At 44.6% G+C, this 16332-nt stretch overlaps 2 protein-coding genes across 10 annotated transcripts in view; one reads left to right on the forward strand and one right to left on the reverse strand.

The window, feature by feature from the left end:
* Positions 1-743: 743 nt before the first annotated feature.
* LOC123750735 (tRNA methyltransferase 61) overlaps positions 744-16332 on the reverse strand; it is a 32537-nt gene continuing 16948 nt past the window's right edge. For 2 of the 9 annotated variants that reach the window (XM_045732838.2, XM_069312498.1), the window contains exons 4-13: positions 15791-15934; positions 13928-14137; positions 12816-12938; positions 10994-11858; positions 4469-9378; positions 2898-3104; positions 2339-2392; positions 1848-1906; positions 1439-1514; positions 744-877 (exon numbers count right to left, since the gene is read on the reverse strand). In XM_045732838.2, the coding sequence (XP_045588794.2) occupies positions 11532-11858; positions 12816-12938; positions 13928-14137; positions 15791-15934 (804 nt within the window). In that variant the 3' untranslated portion in view covers positions 744-877; positions 1439-1514; positions 1848-1906; ... (2 more) ...; positions 4469-9378; positions 10994-11531. Of the gene's footprint in view, positions 878-1438; positions 1515-1847; positions 1915-2338; positions 2393-2897; positions 3105-4468; positions 9379-10993; positions 11859-12815; positions 12939-13927; positions 14138-15790; positions 15935-16332 lie in introns of all 9 variants that reach the window. The other 7 variants (XM_069312499.1, XM_069312500.1, XM_069312503.1 and 4 more) reach the window with 7 other exon arrangements.
* Positions 6538-8820, forward strand: LOC138356426 (collagen alpha-1(I) chain-like). The gene is made up of 4 exons (XM_069312570.1): positions 6538-6561; positions 6729-7483; positions 7617-7772; positions 8022-8820. The coding sequence occupies exons 1-4, from the start codon at positions 6538-6540 to the stop codon at positions 8818-8820; spliced, it is 1734 nt and encodes a 577-aa protein (XP_069168671.1).

Below are 16332 nucleotides of genomic sequence, written 5' to 3' on the forward strand. Positions count from 1 at the left end.
TTTTGTCCTTTCTACCATGTACCTGTTTGTTGCTTCTTGGTCTTTCATTTGGTACTTTGGCTATTAAAACAATGGTCTTTGGTAATGTTGCAATTACCATTTCTAAAAAAAATGAGCAGGTTCATTAGGCAGGGTTTGCTAAAAACAAACAGTTTTACAAAAAAAAAAAAAAATTCCATTCCTTCAGGACCTTGCAGATGTTAGGTCAAACTAATTGACAGTAATCTGTTTTGCCCCTTTCAAACAATGATGGTTTTAATATAGGTAAAATATTTCAGAATATCTGAAGTTGGCAGACAAATCATTTAAGAGCTTTGATTAAATTTAAGTTACCAAAGACTTTGTGAAAACCATGTTGTATAGATGCTTCAGTGTCACTTTTATAATGTTTTGTAAATTTAACAATCATCTTTAGTTAATTTAATCATAATTTGTACAAAGCTTAGGTGTTGCATAGCTCTAAATTCTTTCAAATATAAAAACTAAAATATTGACTGAAGTTTCTTCCACTTCAATATTTCAGACTAATTTGCAATATTTGTTAGTTTATGTAAATTGAATAGGTAGTCCACTTTTACATCTTTTCAATGCATTTTGCATGCACCTATGTAACAAGTTACAAATGTGTAAATTTTACAAAGTATTTATTTTCAAAGTAAAAAAATTTCAGATGTTTAAACATTGCATCAATAGTAGTAAACAATAATTTCCAGCATAATTTCAGGATAAAGTATATAAAGTACTTTCATTAAAATTGTTTTATTTAATAAGTTTTACATATAGTATTTATAACATCTAATATTTATTACTGTTTCAGGTTGTGGGCCAGATGCTCCTAGATGAACAGAAGATCCAAGACAACTCCAGAGACAATCACCTGTAAAAGAACAATAAACATTAAACAGGGACACTACTTTTATTATCACCAATGCCTAATAATAAGTCCAAAAAATCCTAAAATCCTATCTTTTAAGATAGGCTCAGCAAGGCCTATCCCTTCCTCTGATTTCAGTGCAGAGCTTGTTCCCTGAATGGGTGCATTACATCCACCACTTTAGTGCCCCCAACACATTGTACATATGCTTTACTCAAAGCACTGTACAATGCATGCCAGGCACTAAAGTTTTAGATGCATCCACCCATTCAGCAAACAAGCCCTGTGAGAATTAACAATGTAACCATTGTTAAGGGTCCCTAAACCTAAGCAAATCTAGTCCATCTATTAGATGGGTAGTAGAGCAAAGCTCTGAAAAAGCCATGCCAGGAAAATCTGCAGGACTGCCTGGTCCCCTTTTATGAAATGGGGTAGGATCAGTACAAACTGCATCAATCCCTGTGGGTTGTAACAGTAGGACATGGTTACACACCTATAAATGGACTAGATAAGAGAATTAAGATTAGGTCATTGATATAGCTAAAACATCAAATTCAAACTCACCCACTTTTGTAGATTTCCTTTTGCAGAGTAAAGGAGCCTCACTCCAAGCCAGTCCATGCATCATAATCACTTTCACCTGAAAAAATATTTCAACAAATTAATTTCAGATTTAAAGCCAATCTTGCTTTACTTTTCAAATTAGCATTCAGTACTTTACAAATTCAGATGGAAAAAATTTCTTTAAGGAATTTACATATTCTAGTAGCAGTAGTAAAGATCTAATTTAGCAATATAAATATATATGCAATCAATTTGCCAAGTTTCAGTAAATGTCATTTGAGAAACTATCCAAAACTGCACTTCAATGGCAATTTACATTTATCTTTAGCCAATGCTATATTGTTTAAGTTAATACTATTTTTTTTACTTTTATGCAAATCTATTCAGATTAACCTTTACTACAACTCACCTGATTCTGTTTAACTCTTCCAACTGACAGAGGGACTTCTGGACTTTCCAAACCACATTCTGGAAAACTATATAAATTTAAAACCAAGCTAAAGTAAACATTGAATATTTTTTTTACTTTCAAGGGAAAAATACCATCACTTAGAACAAAACTTTTCCTGCCATTAACTTTGACTCATGATTACCCTTAACAGTGTTATACATTTATAGATTAAAGCGTATTTAACAAACATTTAATGTTAACTAAACAAGATTTATATTTCATTAAAATTATTAATAAAACACCCTCAACTATGCTGTTTAAGATCTAATGCCCCACATTGCAATTTTCACAATTTCAACATACCATTCTATTAAATACATTCCTGAAAGGACTAAACTTGCACATATTGTACCCACTAGCCTAAGCCTAGACTTCCATACCCTAATATTTAATAGGTTTTTAGCAATTAACTTCTACCCTCTAATTCCAATGTACACAACACTACTTACTGTAGATCTGCAAGTATTTTCCTGCAGCTCTTTGTTGCCAGGACCTTCCACAACCTGTCATGTGAACAGTAAATATTACTAAAAAGTTATATGCATAGCGATGTTATTTTGTTCATACCTGAACCACCAGTTTAACAGTTGCTGTTTTAAATGGCACACTAAGTATCTTGTTGTCCCATCTTAATTACAAACAAAGCTATAGTCATTTCAAGTCAACATCCTATACAAATTTTATTTTCCAACAACTTTAGTCATGAACATTTTTCTGGAACATTGCAAACAAACTTTAATTTAAGAACCATGTATAACATTTGAATAAAAGCAATACAAAACATATATACAATTTATTCTTTTGCAACCACTGCTTACTACTAGGACAAATTTATTCTGTTGAATTATGTACCAAGCTTTTTAGTCTGAAAATTCATAATTAACCCAACTATACTACCAAGACAATGTGATTTTACTAAATTTAGTAATTTTCTCCCCCCCCCCCCTTTCCAACTGTTCAATGTCAAAAGGGAGGGGGGGGGGGGTGTCCATTTACTGTACCACTTACATTTTAGTGTGGGCTTCATCCACTTAGCTGGAACATTTGTGCCAGCTGCTGGTAGGGGAGGCATACCATGTGCCAATTCAGGAAGCTTTCCACGTTCCTCACTGCATGTCAGCTCAGGACCTCACTACCATGTTGGGAGGCAGTTGAAGACTAACCAATCAACATCCCAGGCTGGAGAGCAGTGCCACCTCGGGGAGAATTTACCACCTGCAAAAAATTTAATACTCTTAACAATCTACAACATCTATACCTAGCCTCCAAACCTTACATTTGTCAGCATTAAACTGCATCTGGTAGTCTTAACCATTTCAAAACTATATAGGGCATCGGTATTTTTTATTTGCCAATTCGGCAACTATTGCAGTCTAAACCATAATCTTGCGAATAACCGAGGTCCAAGGAGAGCTTTTAGGCACTACTTACAACACTTCCTCCAACTTAACCCCATTTATACTAATTTCCTTTGGTATAGCCATGACCTAATCAACTTCAGTCAGCATTCCCAATGATCCGAGCCCCTATCAATTTTGCGCCACTATCAAAATCTCTGATGAAGTCAAGGTACACAAAATCACAAACCTTATCACCATTTCCTCAACTATGCAACCTAATCCATGAACATTTAGTAATAAAACTATGCGATTCATGTATCTAGTCATGTTTCTCAAAAAGTAGAGAAATGGCACTTGCCATGTTAGATTCTAGTAACTTTCCTCACAATAGACTAAGCTAATTGGTCACTAACTTAAGCGTTAAAGTTAACTCAAACTTTTCCTTTAAAACTTGCTATATTAGGAACTTTCCACGACCGGCCTTTACCAGACATAATTAAATAGGGTAAAAACGGTATATTAAATGCAGTAAAACTACGGTAAATTCAATATGATAAACTTGCATTCTTTAAGCAAGTAGTAAGTGAACTAAACTAAATGTTAAGCACCTTGGCAAACCACTTCGTTCTATTCAATTTCTTTATTTAATCACTTTGTCCGGCTAGAATTTTTAGATTAGATTAAAGGAACACCCTCCCTGGTAACGGCTGAACTAGTTAACCAAATACAAATATTTAGGTAAAATACTTTCATAAAACCCGTCTACTTCCCCCACCAGTAGACTTGTTCAGCTAAAGGCATAATGTAATGTTCCACTTTAGTAAATAAACACTTAAAAAAACACTACCCCATCTCTGTAGTTACCGGTTACCTGACATTCTACGCTTAAAATAACCCATCTATTCCCCATAGTTGTTCGATATAACTTACCTCTCACCCGCTGGTCGAGTACACAGCAGTATATATCCTCCTCCATCACTCACCGCGTCGATACTATTTCACTCGTTCCGCAAATTGCCTCAAATCACCTGCGTTGTCCATAAACATAGAAGAGCAACTGACCGTAACACCCGTATAGAGATCATCATATAACGTGGGAACATTAGTAGTACTGCTGTCAAAACATAGATGGCGCCAGGACAAACGGTAATTCCTATGGACTCGCCTAGCTATGCGTAGGGAATTGAGCTTCAGCTGTTTGGTCCCGCCTCTCAGCTGTATTCACCTAGTTGTACTCACCTAATTTGTGCTTGCAGGGGTTGAGCTTTGGTTCTTTGGTCCCGACTCTCAACAGTCCTTAAGGGGTCTCCAGGGACCTCCTGGGGGTCTCCAGGGACCTCAAGGGGTCTCTAAAAAGCCTCTAGAGACCTCCAGGGACATTCAGAGGACCTCCTGGGGCCTCCAGGGACTCCATGGGCCTCCAGAGGCCTCATGGGGACCTCCAGGAACATTCAGGTGGCCTTCAGGGGCCTTTAGGGACGACCAAAAGGCCTTTAGCGGCCTCCAGGGACCTCCAATGGCCTACAGGGACCTCCAGGGACCTCCAATGGCCTACAGGGACCTCCAGGGGGCCTCCAGGGACCTCAAGGGACCTCTACGGGGCATCTAGAGAGCTCCATGAACATTCCGGTGGCCTCCAGGGGCTTCCAGGGACCTCCAGGAGGTCTTTAGGCGCCCCCCGGGGACCTTCACGGACCTCCTCAGATATCCAGGGAGTCTTCAGGGACTTCAAGGGGCATCCAGGGGCCTCCGGGGACCTCCAAGGGCCTCCAGGGACCTCCAGGGGCTTCCAGGCACTTCAAAGTGCCTCTAGGGGGGCCTCCAGGCACTTCAAAGTGCCTCTAGGGGGGCCTCCAGGGACATCTATGGGACCTCCAGGGGCCGCTAGAGACATCCAGGGAATTTCAGGGGGCCTCCAAGGGCCTCCAGGAACTTTTTGGGATCACCAGGGGCCTCCAGAGACGTCCAGGGGTCTCCAGAGACATTCAGGTGGCCTCCAGGGGCTTCCAGGGGCCTTTCGTTACCTCCAGGAGGCCTTTAGAAGCCTCCAGGGACCTCAATAAGTCTCTAAGGGGACTCTAGAGACCTCCAGGGGGCTTATAAGGACCTCCAAGAGTCCTTTAGGGGTCTCCAGGGATCTCCAAGGGCCTCCAGGGACCTCCTGGGGGTCTCCAGGGACCTCAAGGGGCCTCTAAAGGGCCTCTAGAGACCTCCAGGGACATTCAGAGGGCCTCCATAGGCCTCATGGGGACCTCCAGGAGCATTCAGGTGGCCTCCAGGGGCCTCCAGGGGCCTTTAGTTACCTCCAGGAGACCTTTAAAAGCCTCCAGGGATTTCAATAGGTCTCTAAGGAGCCTCTAGAGACCTCCAGGGGGCCTTTAATTACCTCCAGGAGTCCTTTAGGGGTCTCCAGGGACCTCCTGGGGGTCTCCAGGGACCTCCTGGGGGTCTCCAGGGACCTCAAAGGGCCTCTAAAGGGCCTCTAGAGACCTCCAGGGACATTTAGAGGACCTCCTGGGGCCTCCAGACGCCTCATGGGGACCTCCAGGAACATTCGGGTGGCCTCCATGGGCCTTTAGGGACGACCAGGAGGCCTTTTGGGCCTCCAGGGGGACCTCCACGCACCTCCACAGATATCCAGGGAGCCTCCCGGGACTTCAAGGGGCATCCAGGGGCCTCAAAGGGCATCCAGGGACCTCAAGAGAGCCTCCAGGGACCTCAAAGTGCCTCTAGGCGGCCTCCAGGGACATCGTGGGGCCCTCTAGGGACTCCATGGCCCTCCAGAGGCCTCAAGGGGACCTCCAGGGGCTTCCAGGCACCTCCAGGGGCCTTTAGGGACCTCCAGGAAGCCTTTAGGGGCCTCCAGGGAACTCCAGGGGACCTCCACGGATATCCAGGGAGCCTCCAGGGACTTCAAGGGGCATCCAAGGGCCTCCAGGGACCTCCAGGGACATCCATGACCTCCAGGGGCTACTAGAAACATCCAAGGAAATTAAGGGGCCTCCAAGGGCCTCCAGGAACTTTTTGGGACCTCCAGGGGCCTCCAGAGACCTCCAAGGACCTCCAGAGACATTCAGGGCATCCACGGGCCTTTAGTTACCTCCAGGAGGCCTTAAGAAGTATCCAGGGACCTCCAGGGGTCCTCCAGGGACCTCAATAGGCTTCTAGAGACCTCCAAAGGGCCTTTAAGGACCTCCAGGAGTCCTTTAGGGGCCTCCAGGGACCTCCTGGGGATCTCCAGAGACCTCAAGGGGCCTCTAGAGACCTCCAGGGACATTCAGAGGGCCTCCAGGGACTCCATAGGCTTCATGGGGACCTCCAGGAGCATTCGGGTGGCCTCCAGGGGCCTTTAGGGACGACCAGGAGGCCTTTAGGGGCCTCCAAGGGGGACCTCCACGCACCTCCACAGATATCCAGGGAGCCTCCAGGGACTTCAAGGGGCATCCAGGGGCCTCCAGGGACCTCCAAAAGCCTCTAGGGACCTCAAGAGGGCTTCCAGGGACCTCAAAGTGCCTCTAGGGGGCCTCCAGAGACATCGTGGGGCCCTCTAGGGACTCCATGGGCATCCAGAGGCCTCAAGGGGACCTCCAGGGGCTTCCAGGCACCTCCAGGGGCCTTTAGGGACCTCCAGAAGGTCTTTAGGGGCCTCCAGGGAACTCCAGGAGACCTCCACGGACCTCCACATATATCCAGAGAGCCTCCAGGGACTTCACGGGGCATCCAGGGGCCTCCAAGGACCTCCAAGGGCCTCCAGGGGGCCTCCAGGGACCTCAAAGTGCCTCTAGGGGGCCTCCAGGGACATCCTGGGGCCTCCAGAGACCTCCAAGGGCCTCCAGGGACTTCCATGGTACCTCCAGGGAATTTCAGGGGGCCTCCAGGAACCTTTAGGGATCTCCAGGGGCCTCCAGGGGACCTCCAAGATCCTCCAGGAACCTCCAGAAGTATCCAGGGACCTCAAAGGGCCTCTAGGGGGCCTCCAGGGACATCCTGGGGCCCTCCAGAAACATTCAGCGACCTCCAGGGACGTCCAGGGGCCTCCAGAGACCTCCAAGTAATTTCAGGGGTCCTCGAGGAACCTTTACGGGTCTCCAGGGGCCTCCAGGGACACCCAAGGGGCCTCCATGGTTCTCCAGGGATATCCAGGGCACCTCCAGAGACCTCCAGCGATCTCCATGGTTCTCCAGGGACATCCAGGGCGCCTTTAGGGACCTCCAGGGATCTCCAGGGGCCTCCAGGGACTTTTAGGGGCCTTCGGTAAAGTTTCAGGACCTCCGAGGACCTTCAGGGTTCTCCAGGGTTCTCCAAGAAACTTTAAGGATCTCCAGGGGCCTCCAGGGACCTCCAGGGGCCCTCAAGGGACCTCCAGGGACATTCGGGTGGCTTCCAGGGGCCTCCAGGAGGCCTTTAGGGACCTCCAGGAGGCCTTTAGAGATCTCCAGGAGGCCCTTAGAAGCCTCCAAGGGCCCTCCAGGGACCTCAAAAGGCCTCTAAGGGGCCTCCAGAGACCTCCAGGGACATTCAGAGGGCCTTCTGGGGCCTCCAGGTGGGCCTCCAGAGGCCTCAAGGGACGTCCAGGAGGCGTTTAGGGACCTCCAGGAGGCCTTTAGGGGCCTCCAGGGAACTCCAGGAGACCTCCACGGACCTCCTCAGATATCCAGGGAGCCTCCAGGGACTTCAAAGTGCCTTTAGGGGGCTTCCAATGGGACATCCTGGGGCTTCCAGAGACCTCCAGGGGCCTCCAGAGACCTCCATGAGCCTCCAGAGACCTCCAGGGACATCCTGGGGCCTCCAGAGGCCTCCAGGGACATCCATGGGACCTCCAGGAGCCTCCAGAGACCTCCAGGGAATTTCAGGGGGCCTCCAGGGGCCTCCAGGAATTTTTAGGGATCTCCAGGGGACCTCCAGGGGACTTCCAGGTACCTCAAAGGGCCTCTAGGGGGCCTCGAGAGACCTTCAGAGACCTCCAGGAACATTCAGGTGGCCTCCAGGGGCCTTTAGGGACCTCCAGGAGGCCTTTAGGGGCCTCCAGGGAACTCCAGGGGACCTCCACGGATATCCAGGGAGCCTCCAGGGACTTCAAGGGGCATCCAGGGACCTCCACGGGGCCCCTAGGGTTCTCCAGGGACATCCAGGGCACCTACAGGGACCTCCAGGGGCCTTTAGGGACCTTCAGAGAGGCTCAAGGACCTTTGAGGACCTACAGGGGCTCTCCAGGAAACTTTAGGGGTATCCAGGGGCCTCCAGGGACCTCCAGGGACATTCAGGTGGCCTCCAGGGGCCTCCAAGGACCTCCAGGGGATGTCCAAGGGCCTCCAGGGACCCCTAGGGGCCTCCAGGGACCTCAAGGGGCCTCTAGGGGGCCTCCATGGACATTTGGGAGGCCTCCATGGACATTTGGGGGGCCTCAAGAAACCTCCAGGGGCCTCAAGGGACCTCCAGGGGCCTCCAGAGACCATCAGGGAATTTCGGGGGGCCTCCAGGAACCTTTAGGGGTCTCCAGGCGCCTCCAGGGACCTCTAAGGGGCCTCCAGGGTCCTACTGGGACCTCCAGGGACCTCCTGGGGCCTCCAGGGACCTCAAAGGGCCACTAGGGGGCCTCCAGGGACATCCTAAGGGCCTCCAGATACCTCCAGGGACCTCCAGGAGCCTCATGGGACCTCCAGTGACATTCAGGTGGCTTCCAGGAGCCTCCAGGTAATTCCAGAGGCCTCCAGGGACCTCGAAGCGCCTTTCAGGACCTCCAGGAGGCCTTTAAGGGCCTCCTGGGAACTCCAGGGGACCTCTAAGGGCCTCCTGTGACCTCTGGGGGCCTCTAGGGACATCCTAGGGGCCTCCAAAGACCTCCAGGAACATCCAGGGGCCTCCAGAGACCTTCAGGAACATTCAGGGGGCCTCAAGGGGCCTCTCCGTGCCGTCCTCCACGCTCAGTCCCACAAGGTCTCTGTGCCGTCCTCCACGCTCAGTCCCACAAGGTCTCTGTGCCGTCCTCCACGCTCAGTCACACAAGGTCTCCGTGCCGTCCTCCACGCTCAGTCCCACAAGGTCTCCGTGCCGTCCTCCACGCTCAGTCCCACAAGGTCTCCGTGCCGTCCTCAGTCCCACAAGGTCTCCGTGCCGTCCTCCGTCCCACAAAGTCTCCCTGCCGTCCTCTGTATTCCATATGTATAAGTCGAATTACTGACCATTCCCAGGATGCACGAACTGTATAATAAATTGATTGCTTTGGTAATTATTAATTAATAATTTTTTCACATATATTTCCCAAGACCCATCGGATGTTTGAGGGTGAGGTGCAGAGTACATGTGATGATACAGGGTGCACATGGTGGTACAGAGTACATGTGGGGGGTACAGAGTACATGTGATGATACAGGGTGCACATGGTGGTAGAGTACATGTGGGGGGGAGGGGTACAGAGTACATGTGGTGATACAGGGTGCACATGGTGGTACAGAGTACATGTGGGGGGGGGAGGAGTACAGAGTACATGTGGGGGGGGGGGGGTGGAGGGGTACAGAGTATATGTGCGGGTAGTATTGAACCAAATACCCATCCTGTGGGGTGTAATGTGCTAATCCTGTACTAGTGGCTTTACAAGAATGTAAAATCAAACTTCATTTCTATGTTCTCTTTTAACCCCTAAATGTACCTTCTTGTATATAAATAAATAAAATAATAATAAATAATGGTCCCTATTTGGATCCCGTGGGGGGTTGTGGACCCCGTAACCATCCTGTGGAGAGTGTTGGTTCCCATACCCGATAGTACAGTCGGATTCATTCTCGACGCACAATCGAGAATTCCAGGTTCGAATCCCGGGCAGGATAGGAATGATTAGGTACATTTTCTTCCAGCTAATGCCTCTGTTCACCTAGCAGTGAGCAGGTACTCAGGAGTTAGTCAGCTTGTTATGGGGTTGCATCCTGGGCGGGGTCAGTAATTTTGCCTTAGGAATTGGGAGGGGGGTGGGGGGGGCTCAGTATAAGTCTACCGTGTATGAATACACTCTGGCTTCCTGTCTTCCCCGACACAATGAATTAAAATTATTATACCCATCCTGTGGGCCGTAGTGAAGTGTACATGCGAGGCTAATTCATTGCATAATACAGAAGGCAAAGTTGCCTTTTAAGAAAGTGTTATCTGTATGCTAAAGTGTTTCAGGAACCAGTAAGCATAATACTGGTTAGTGAACTTGTTATGGGGGTTGCACAACCCCATTATTATCAATAGATTGGGTAGAATTACCTTACCCAATCCAATTTCCAGACTTACAAAGAGTATATTCTGTTGTATATATTATAATTAGGCACCAATTGAAATATTTCATAGAATAATTATTATAATTTACTGAGGATTACCAAGATTTCTCAAAACTAAACTACGAGCCTTCAATAGGATGTAGCTGATCCATGATATTCGAATAGGGTGGAAAATGTTACGTAAATCTCACCAGAAGTGGGAATGGAAAATTAGTTATCATTTAAATTTGATAAAACAGACTATTCTGGTATCTACGGCGATGGGACGGGTACTATGGGTCGTACTATGGTATGTGAGGATGGGTTGGTGCCTGGTGATAGCTAATAACTGTAAATCTACCACATGGAAACTGTGAACATTAGCAGCATAGGAACTATGAGCATTTTGTGACATAAGTAGTATGGTATCCTGAGGACAGGTTGCAACTGTGTAGTAGAAACACTTGCTCAACTCTTGCTCACTTAATTGAACTACTGAACATAGTCTCAAATACAGTAGAATAACCTCATTTTCAGGAGATCCATTTTGAGGCATTTATCTGCCCTCCTTACTTCAGTGCTGATCCTGCTACCAATCACAGCAGTGGTCTGGTTACCCTCCTCTCAGCAAAGCCAATCTGGCTGTCCTCCTGACAGTGATGCCAATCTGGCTGCCTTCATCGTGGTACTGTCTGGGACATTATCAGGACAGTGCTGCATGGGGTCCGCTTCACCAGTGCTGCTGCTTAATGCTAGCAATGCTGGCAATAATCCAGCTGTCCAATTATGCTTACTCGCTCCTGAAACATTTTACCATACAGATATCACTTTCTTAAAAAGCAACTTTCCCTTCAGTATTATGCAGTGAATCAGCCTCAACATAACAAAAGTTACTATAAGATAGAAGTACGTCTCAAATATGACCAATAGATCAGTAGATGCGACTAGTCTCCAAATTTGTGTAGATACACAAATGATATTAATTGATATTAAATGATATTAAAACTATCAATTTTAGAAAGACAAAAAAAGATTAAATAAATTAAAATATGTATTTCAAAATCTTATTCAATACAATCATCTTGGCCTAAAATCTTTGGTAGCAATGAAACTGGTTTGAGACCAGGGGGAACTGTAGCAAAGGTTAGGAATCCTGTATGTCCTGGCATTTTCAGTGGTGTAACTCCAGTTTTAATTCGAAAGTCATTATTTTTGGGCTGTCTTGCATTGTCTGAGGGATTTTCTGGTTTTATTTCCATTTCTGAATCATTTCTTTTGCAATTCTCTTCAACTAATTTTGTTTCATTGGAAGACTGCTCTTCAGTTTTTCTTTTCTTGTTTGGTTCTTGTGGCCCTTCTTGTGACCCCTTTTTCTTGGAATTCTCAGCTTCCTGAAAACAAACATTAATGTATTACAAAAAATGAGTAAGATTTAGCAGACATATTACCTTTTATAGTAATGCATTGATAGCATAAAGGCATGTGCCAAATGTACAGTTTCCCGATCTCCAATACCTGATCTTAACAAAAGACATAAAAACATTTATACTCTGAGCAATTATATCTGCACTGTGTCCTGCTTGGCCACTCAAAAACTGATCACTAAAATAAAACACCAGTGAATACCAAGGTCATCACTCAACCATTAACCAACTTTCATAAGGAGGCAGCTGTACTGAAAAAAGTGAAATTTAGTGTATTAAAAACAGGGCTCTTTCAAGCCATGTCTTACACTCTACTGCAAGATATCGAGGAAAATGCACAAGGTGAACAAGGACAGCATCTTCAAATAAGAGAAAAAGTAGGACAAGAGGACCAGGTGGAAATGCAAATGAGTCAGAAATATAAGGCAATACTCTCTCCTGGTACAAGGGGGTCAATAAGTGAATTGTACTGAAGATGTGGAAGCCACTTCCATTCACAGCTTTAAAACTAGATTCAACAAAAGTTTTGAAATAATTTATAGTTAAATTATAATGCAACAATTATAACTTTCCATACAGTAAGGTAAGGGAAGTGATGCTGCCTTATTTTTAGGAGTAATCTTGCTCAGTGAATATAGTCCTAAATCTGAATTACACCTCAAAATTTTAGTGATCGACCTACATGACGGATCGACTTGTACAGTAATTGTAAGATGCTCTGAGAGGAAAAAGTGAAAGATAACTACTTTACTGCAATTTAATGTTGCCTACAGCTTAAGCATTTTTTTCTTCTGCAATGTACTTCAAAAGAACAGTATGCTTATGAGATGCGAGTAAGCTTATACATCTACCTCAACTAAAATACATTTACATACAGAAATTGTTTACTGATCAAATATAATGACATATAAAGTTATAACATACTTGCTTGCTTTTTGATATCACAGGTAATGATATGCTTTTGACTTGGAATTCTCTTGCCAAACATTCAAGAGTTTTAATTTCTTGTAAACCCATTGAAGCCATAAGCTCACATGTTCGACACACCTACAAGAAAAAGGAAACTTATCAAAGAACTGATACACTTCGTGTAACTCATAAAGTGCTGTGAGTTGTTAAGATTGTAATGACTATAGTTTAATTAATAAATCATACACAGTACTGTATTACAAATGCTACAAAATAAATTACCATGCAAGTTTACAAATAAAATTATTTGTTTGCCTAGAATAAGCCATTTCATTTTCTAAACAGGAGGCAGAAGAAGCATTCTTAAAACCATTTTGCGTAATGACCAATTTTACATATGTAGTGGTATGTACATTCACTTTCTTTTTCTACCATCCTTTTCCTACAGTTTAAAGAGCAATTTTCTCCTCTCTCTCTCTCTCTCTCCTTCTGCACTCTATGCATCAGTGATCCTTGTTTCTCAATTCTGGAATTTCTTTTAATTACAAATCTTTTTCTTGCCTTGGATATGCCTTACATTTTATCAACTGTGCCTATTCTCAAGCTAAACAATTTTTTATCATCTCAAACCTGTTTCTAACACTAGTACCAGTGTGCTCTGCCTTCCGTTCATATCTGAACTAAAAAATTTCACCAATACCCTTCGTCACCTTGAAGTAAAGTTCGCCTTTCGACAAACTAGCAATCTTCGTAGTAATCTAGTTCACACTACTCCTCTTGGTTCTAATGCTGCTGGTGTCTACTCTATTTCCTGTTCGCCTTGTCATGGTACATGGCTTGGGAAGAAACTGAGTAACCTAAAATCTTAGGAAAAATTGAGTTTAATCCTACATGATTCAGATGATCAGGGTTACAGTGTTCTATACTGTAAATCACTTAACAAATATTTTTGGTATATCTCCTCTCTCTTATTAAAAACTGAATTACCTTTCAGAAACAATGCCAAATACTTTCACATAATGGTGTGAAACACAGACTTTAGTGGTTTTCATCTTTTTGTACGTACATCTGTGGTAAGACTTGACACACAGAAGAATTAGTACAAAAGTTTCCACATTACTACTGACCTGCTCTATGCATGGTGAGAAGGAACATATTCTACCACCACTGCTCTTGAGTGCAGAAACAGCATGAGAAAGAGCTTCCCAGGGTTTAGGGAGGTCAAGAAATACTGCATCAGCTATGCCTTCTACTCCCAGACCTTCAACATAAACATCACGGTGGGAAACGTCAACACGTTCCCCAAAACCATGCCGAGTGAATTCATCCAAAGCTACCTGCAAGTACAAGTATAATATATGTATTACGCATTAAAACAAGTGAATATTTATAATTATTAACTCCATTACCTACATTAAATAACATTAAATATTTTCCATATCTTTTCTCTTTTTCTTTCATTGTCGTGCAATAAATATTTATAGAATTTATTTACATAAATTCAGGAAGATTTTTTGTAGCATACATTTAAAATTGGATACTGAGAGCATATCAAAAGCACTTTCCAGAGCAGCATCTTTGGAAGATACCGGGAGACAAAGGTACAGTTGAACTTTAACACCACAATGCAACTGGGAGATGTGGGCTTAATGTAGCATTGGGAAACAGAAGCAGAGAACCAGAGAAGAAAGAACATACTGACACAGGGATAACATTAGACATTGAAATCAGGTGTGGGTGCACCACAGAAGAACCACACCTGAATGAATATAGGATCTATAGGATCACTCCTAAAAGCCAGTCACATTATTGGCTAAGAATGAAAGGCTGGGATGGAGATGCACAAAGGCATTCACATGACCAAACAAAATAAGCTCCTGCTGCTCATAAACACCCTTGCAATTTCACCAAGGACATCTGCACGGCACTAAGTGGCTGTGTGTGTGTGGAGCAACCAGCTTGGATAAGTCAAAATAATCTCAGCTATGCCGGCAGAGGCCACCTTGGGTCCTGACACTGCCTTGGAGTCCTGTACAGCACTGACCCTGCCACTTGCTTCCATCCGTATTTATTCAACTTTCCCAAACCATATCCAGTCACATGTCTTCCACACACCCATAAGCCCTGTCCTTGTCACAGATTGTCCCCAACTGTTGCTTCCGGTCATCACCAGAAACCCTTCTGGAATGCCGCCTCTTCTCGTGTCCTAGAGAAGCCATCCAGCCTACCATGACCAGTGACCCTCTCACACTTGCCATCCGGATCGCAGGTGCCAACCATCACACAGCCCCAAATCCATTCATCACGCTCATAAACTACTTAAACACGCTCATATACTGCTTCTGCTGCCAATACGTTTGAGAGAGAACTACTAACTAGATTCTACTCAATCTGGATACAACAAAATCTCCGGAAATAGAACGTGTCTTAAGCATCAAAGAGCACATGGAATTGAACCTGGGAAAGTTGCCGAGTAATCAAACTAAAGCATTGAAGAGCATTAAGAAAAACTGTCCTGGAGCAAAATGCCCTCCACAGAAGATAACATCATTCAGGAAGGGTTGAAGGACACCCACAGCTTCCTCAACTGCTCCAAAAACCAGTCATCAAATCCCCAGGGCAGAGCCATAATGGGTTGTGGAGTTCTCTGGGGTAACAAAGTAGGCCAGAGAACTTCTCAACTGATGGCACCTATACCAGAGATATAACTTCAAGGAGCCAAAAGGGGATTCCCCAGAAAACCCAGTGGAATGTATAACTTGAACTAGAATAAAATTATAATTTCATAGTTATGTTACACACCTTGTGCATAACACACACAAAATGCCATATTTTATCTCTTATTTCAGTTAAGTTAGGTTAGGATAAGATAGGATGGGTCAGGTTGAATTCAGTTAGGTTTACTTAAAGAGTAGTGATGATGTAGAGTGATGAAAACTTTCTCAGGTCTTAGACTAAACTCCTAAAACCAGTGTCATTTACACATTTACCTGAGCTCTTTCCTTATGAAAGTCACATGTATACAGTTTGCCTGTAGGTCCAATGGCGCGAAGTAGTGCATGAGACAGTGATCCACTTCCTGTGCCAGCTTCACACACAACAGACCCAGGACCAATCTCCAACTGTGTCACCACCTGAAAAATCATTGCAACAATACTTAAAAATATTAAATTAAATACAAAACCTTGCCAAAGAATATTAATCAAATAATGTTTTTGTATTACAGTATATTCATTCAAATAATATTTTCAAACCTAGTATACTCATTCCAATATTGTCTCAAGTTTATCATTATAAACATTGCTTACAAATGTTTACTGTACTAACAAAAAACCAACATTGAATGTAATAAAACCCCAATTTCTAGGTATGAGCCCAAAGTATAGTATATATTATACTATACTTTACTATTATAGTAAAGTATTGAGTATAAAGAAGTCACAAACCTGGCAAGCCCAATATGTCCCTAGCACACTAGTGCAAAAAGCTCAGACCAGTTTTAGAGATATCGATAAACTAACTTGAAGCACAT

This window comes from Procambarus clarkii, chromosome 72 (assembly GCF_040958095.1).
Source record: "Procambarus clarkii isolate CNS0578487 chromosome 72, FALCON_Pclarkii_2.0, whole genome shotgun sequence".
Taxonomy (NCBI): Eukaryota; Metazoa; Arthropoda; class Malacostraca; order Decapoda; family Cambaridae; genus Procambarus; species Procambarus clarkii.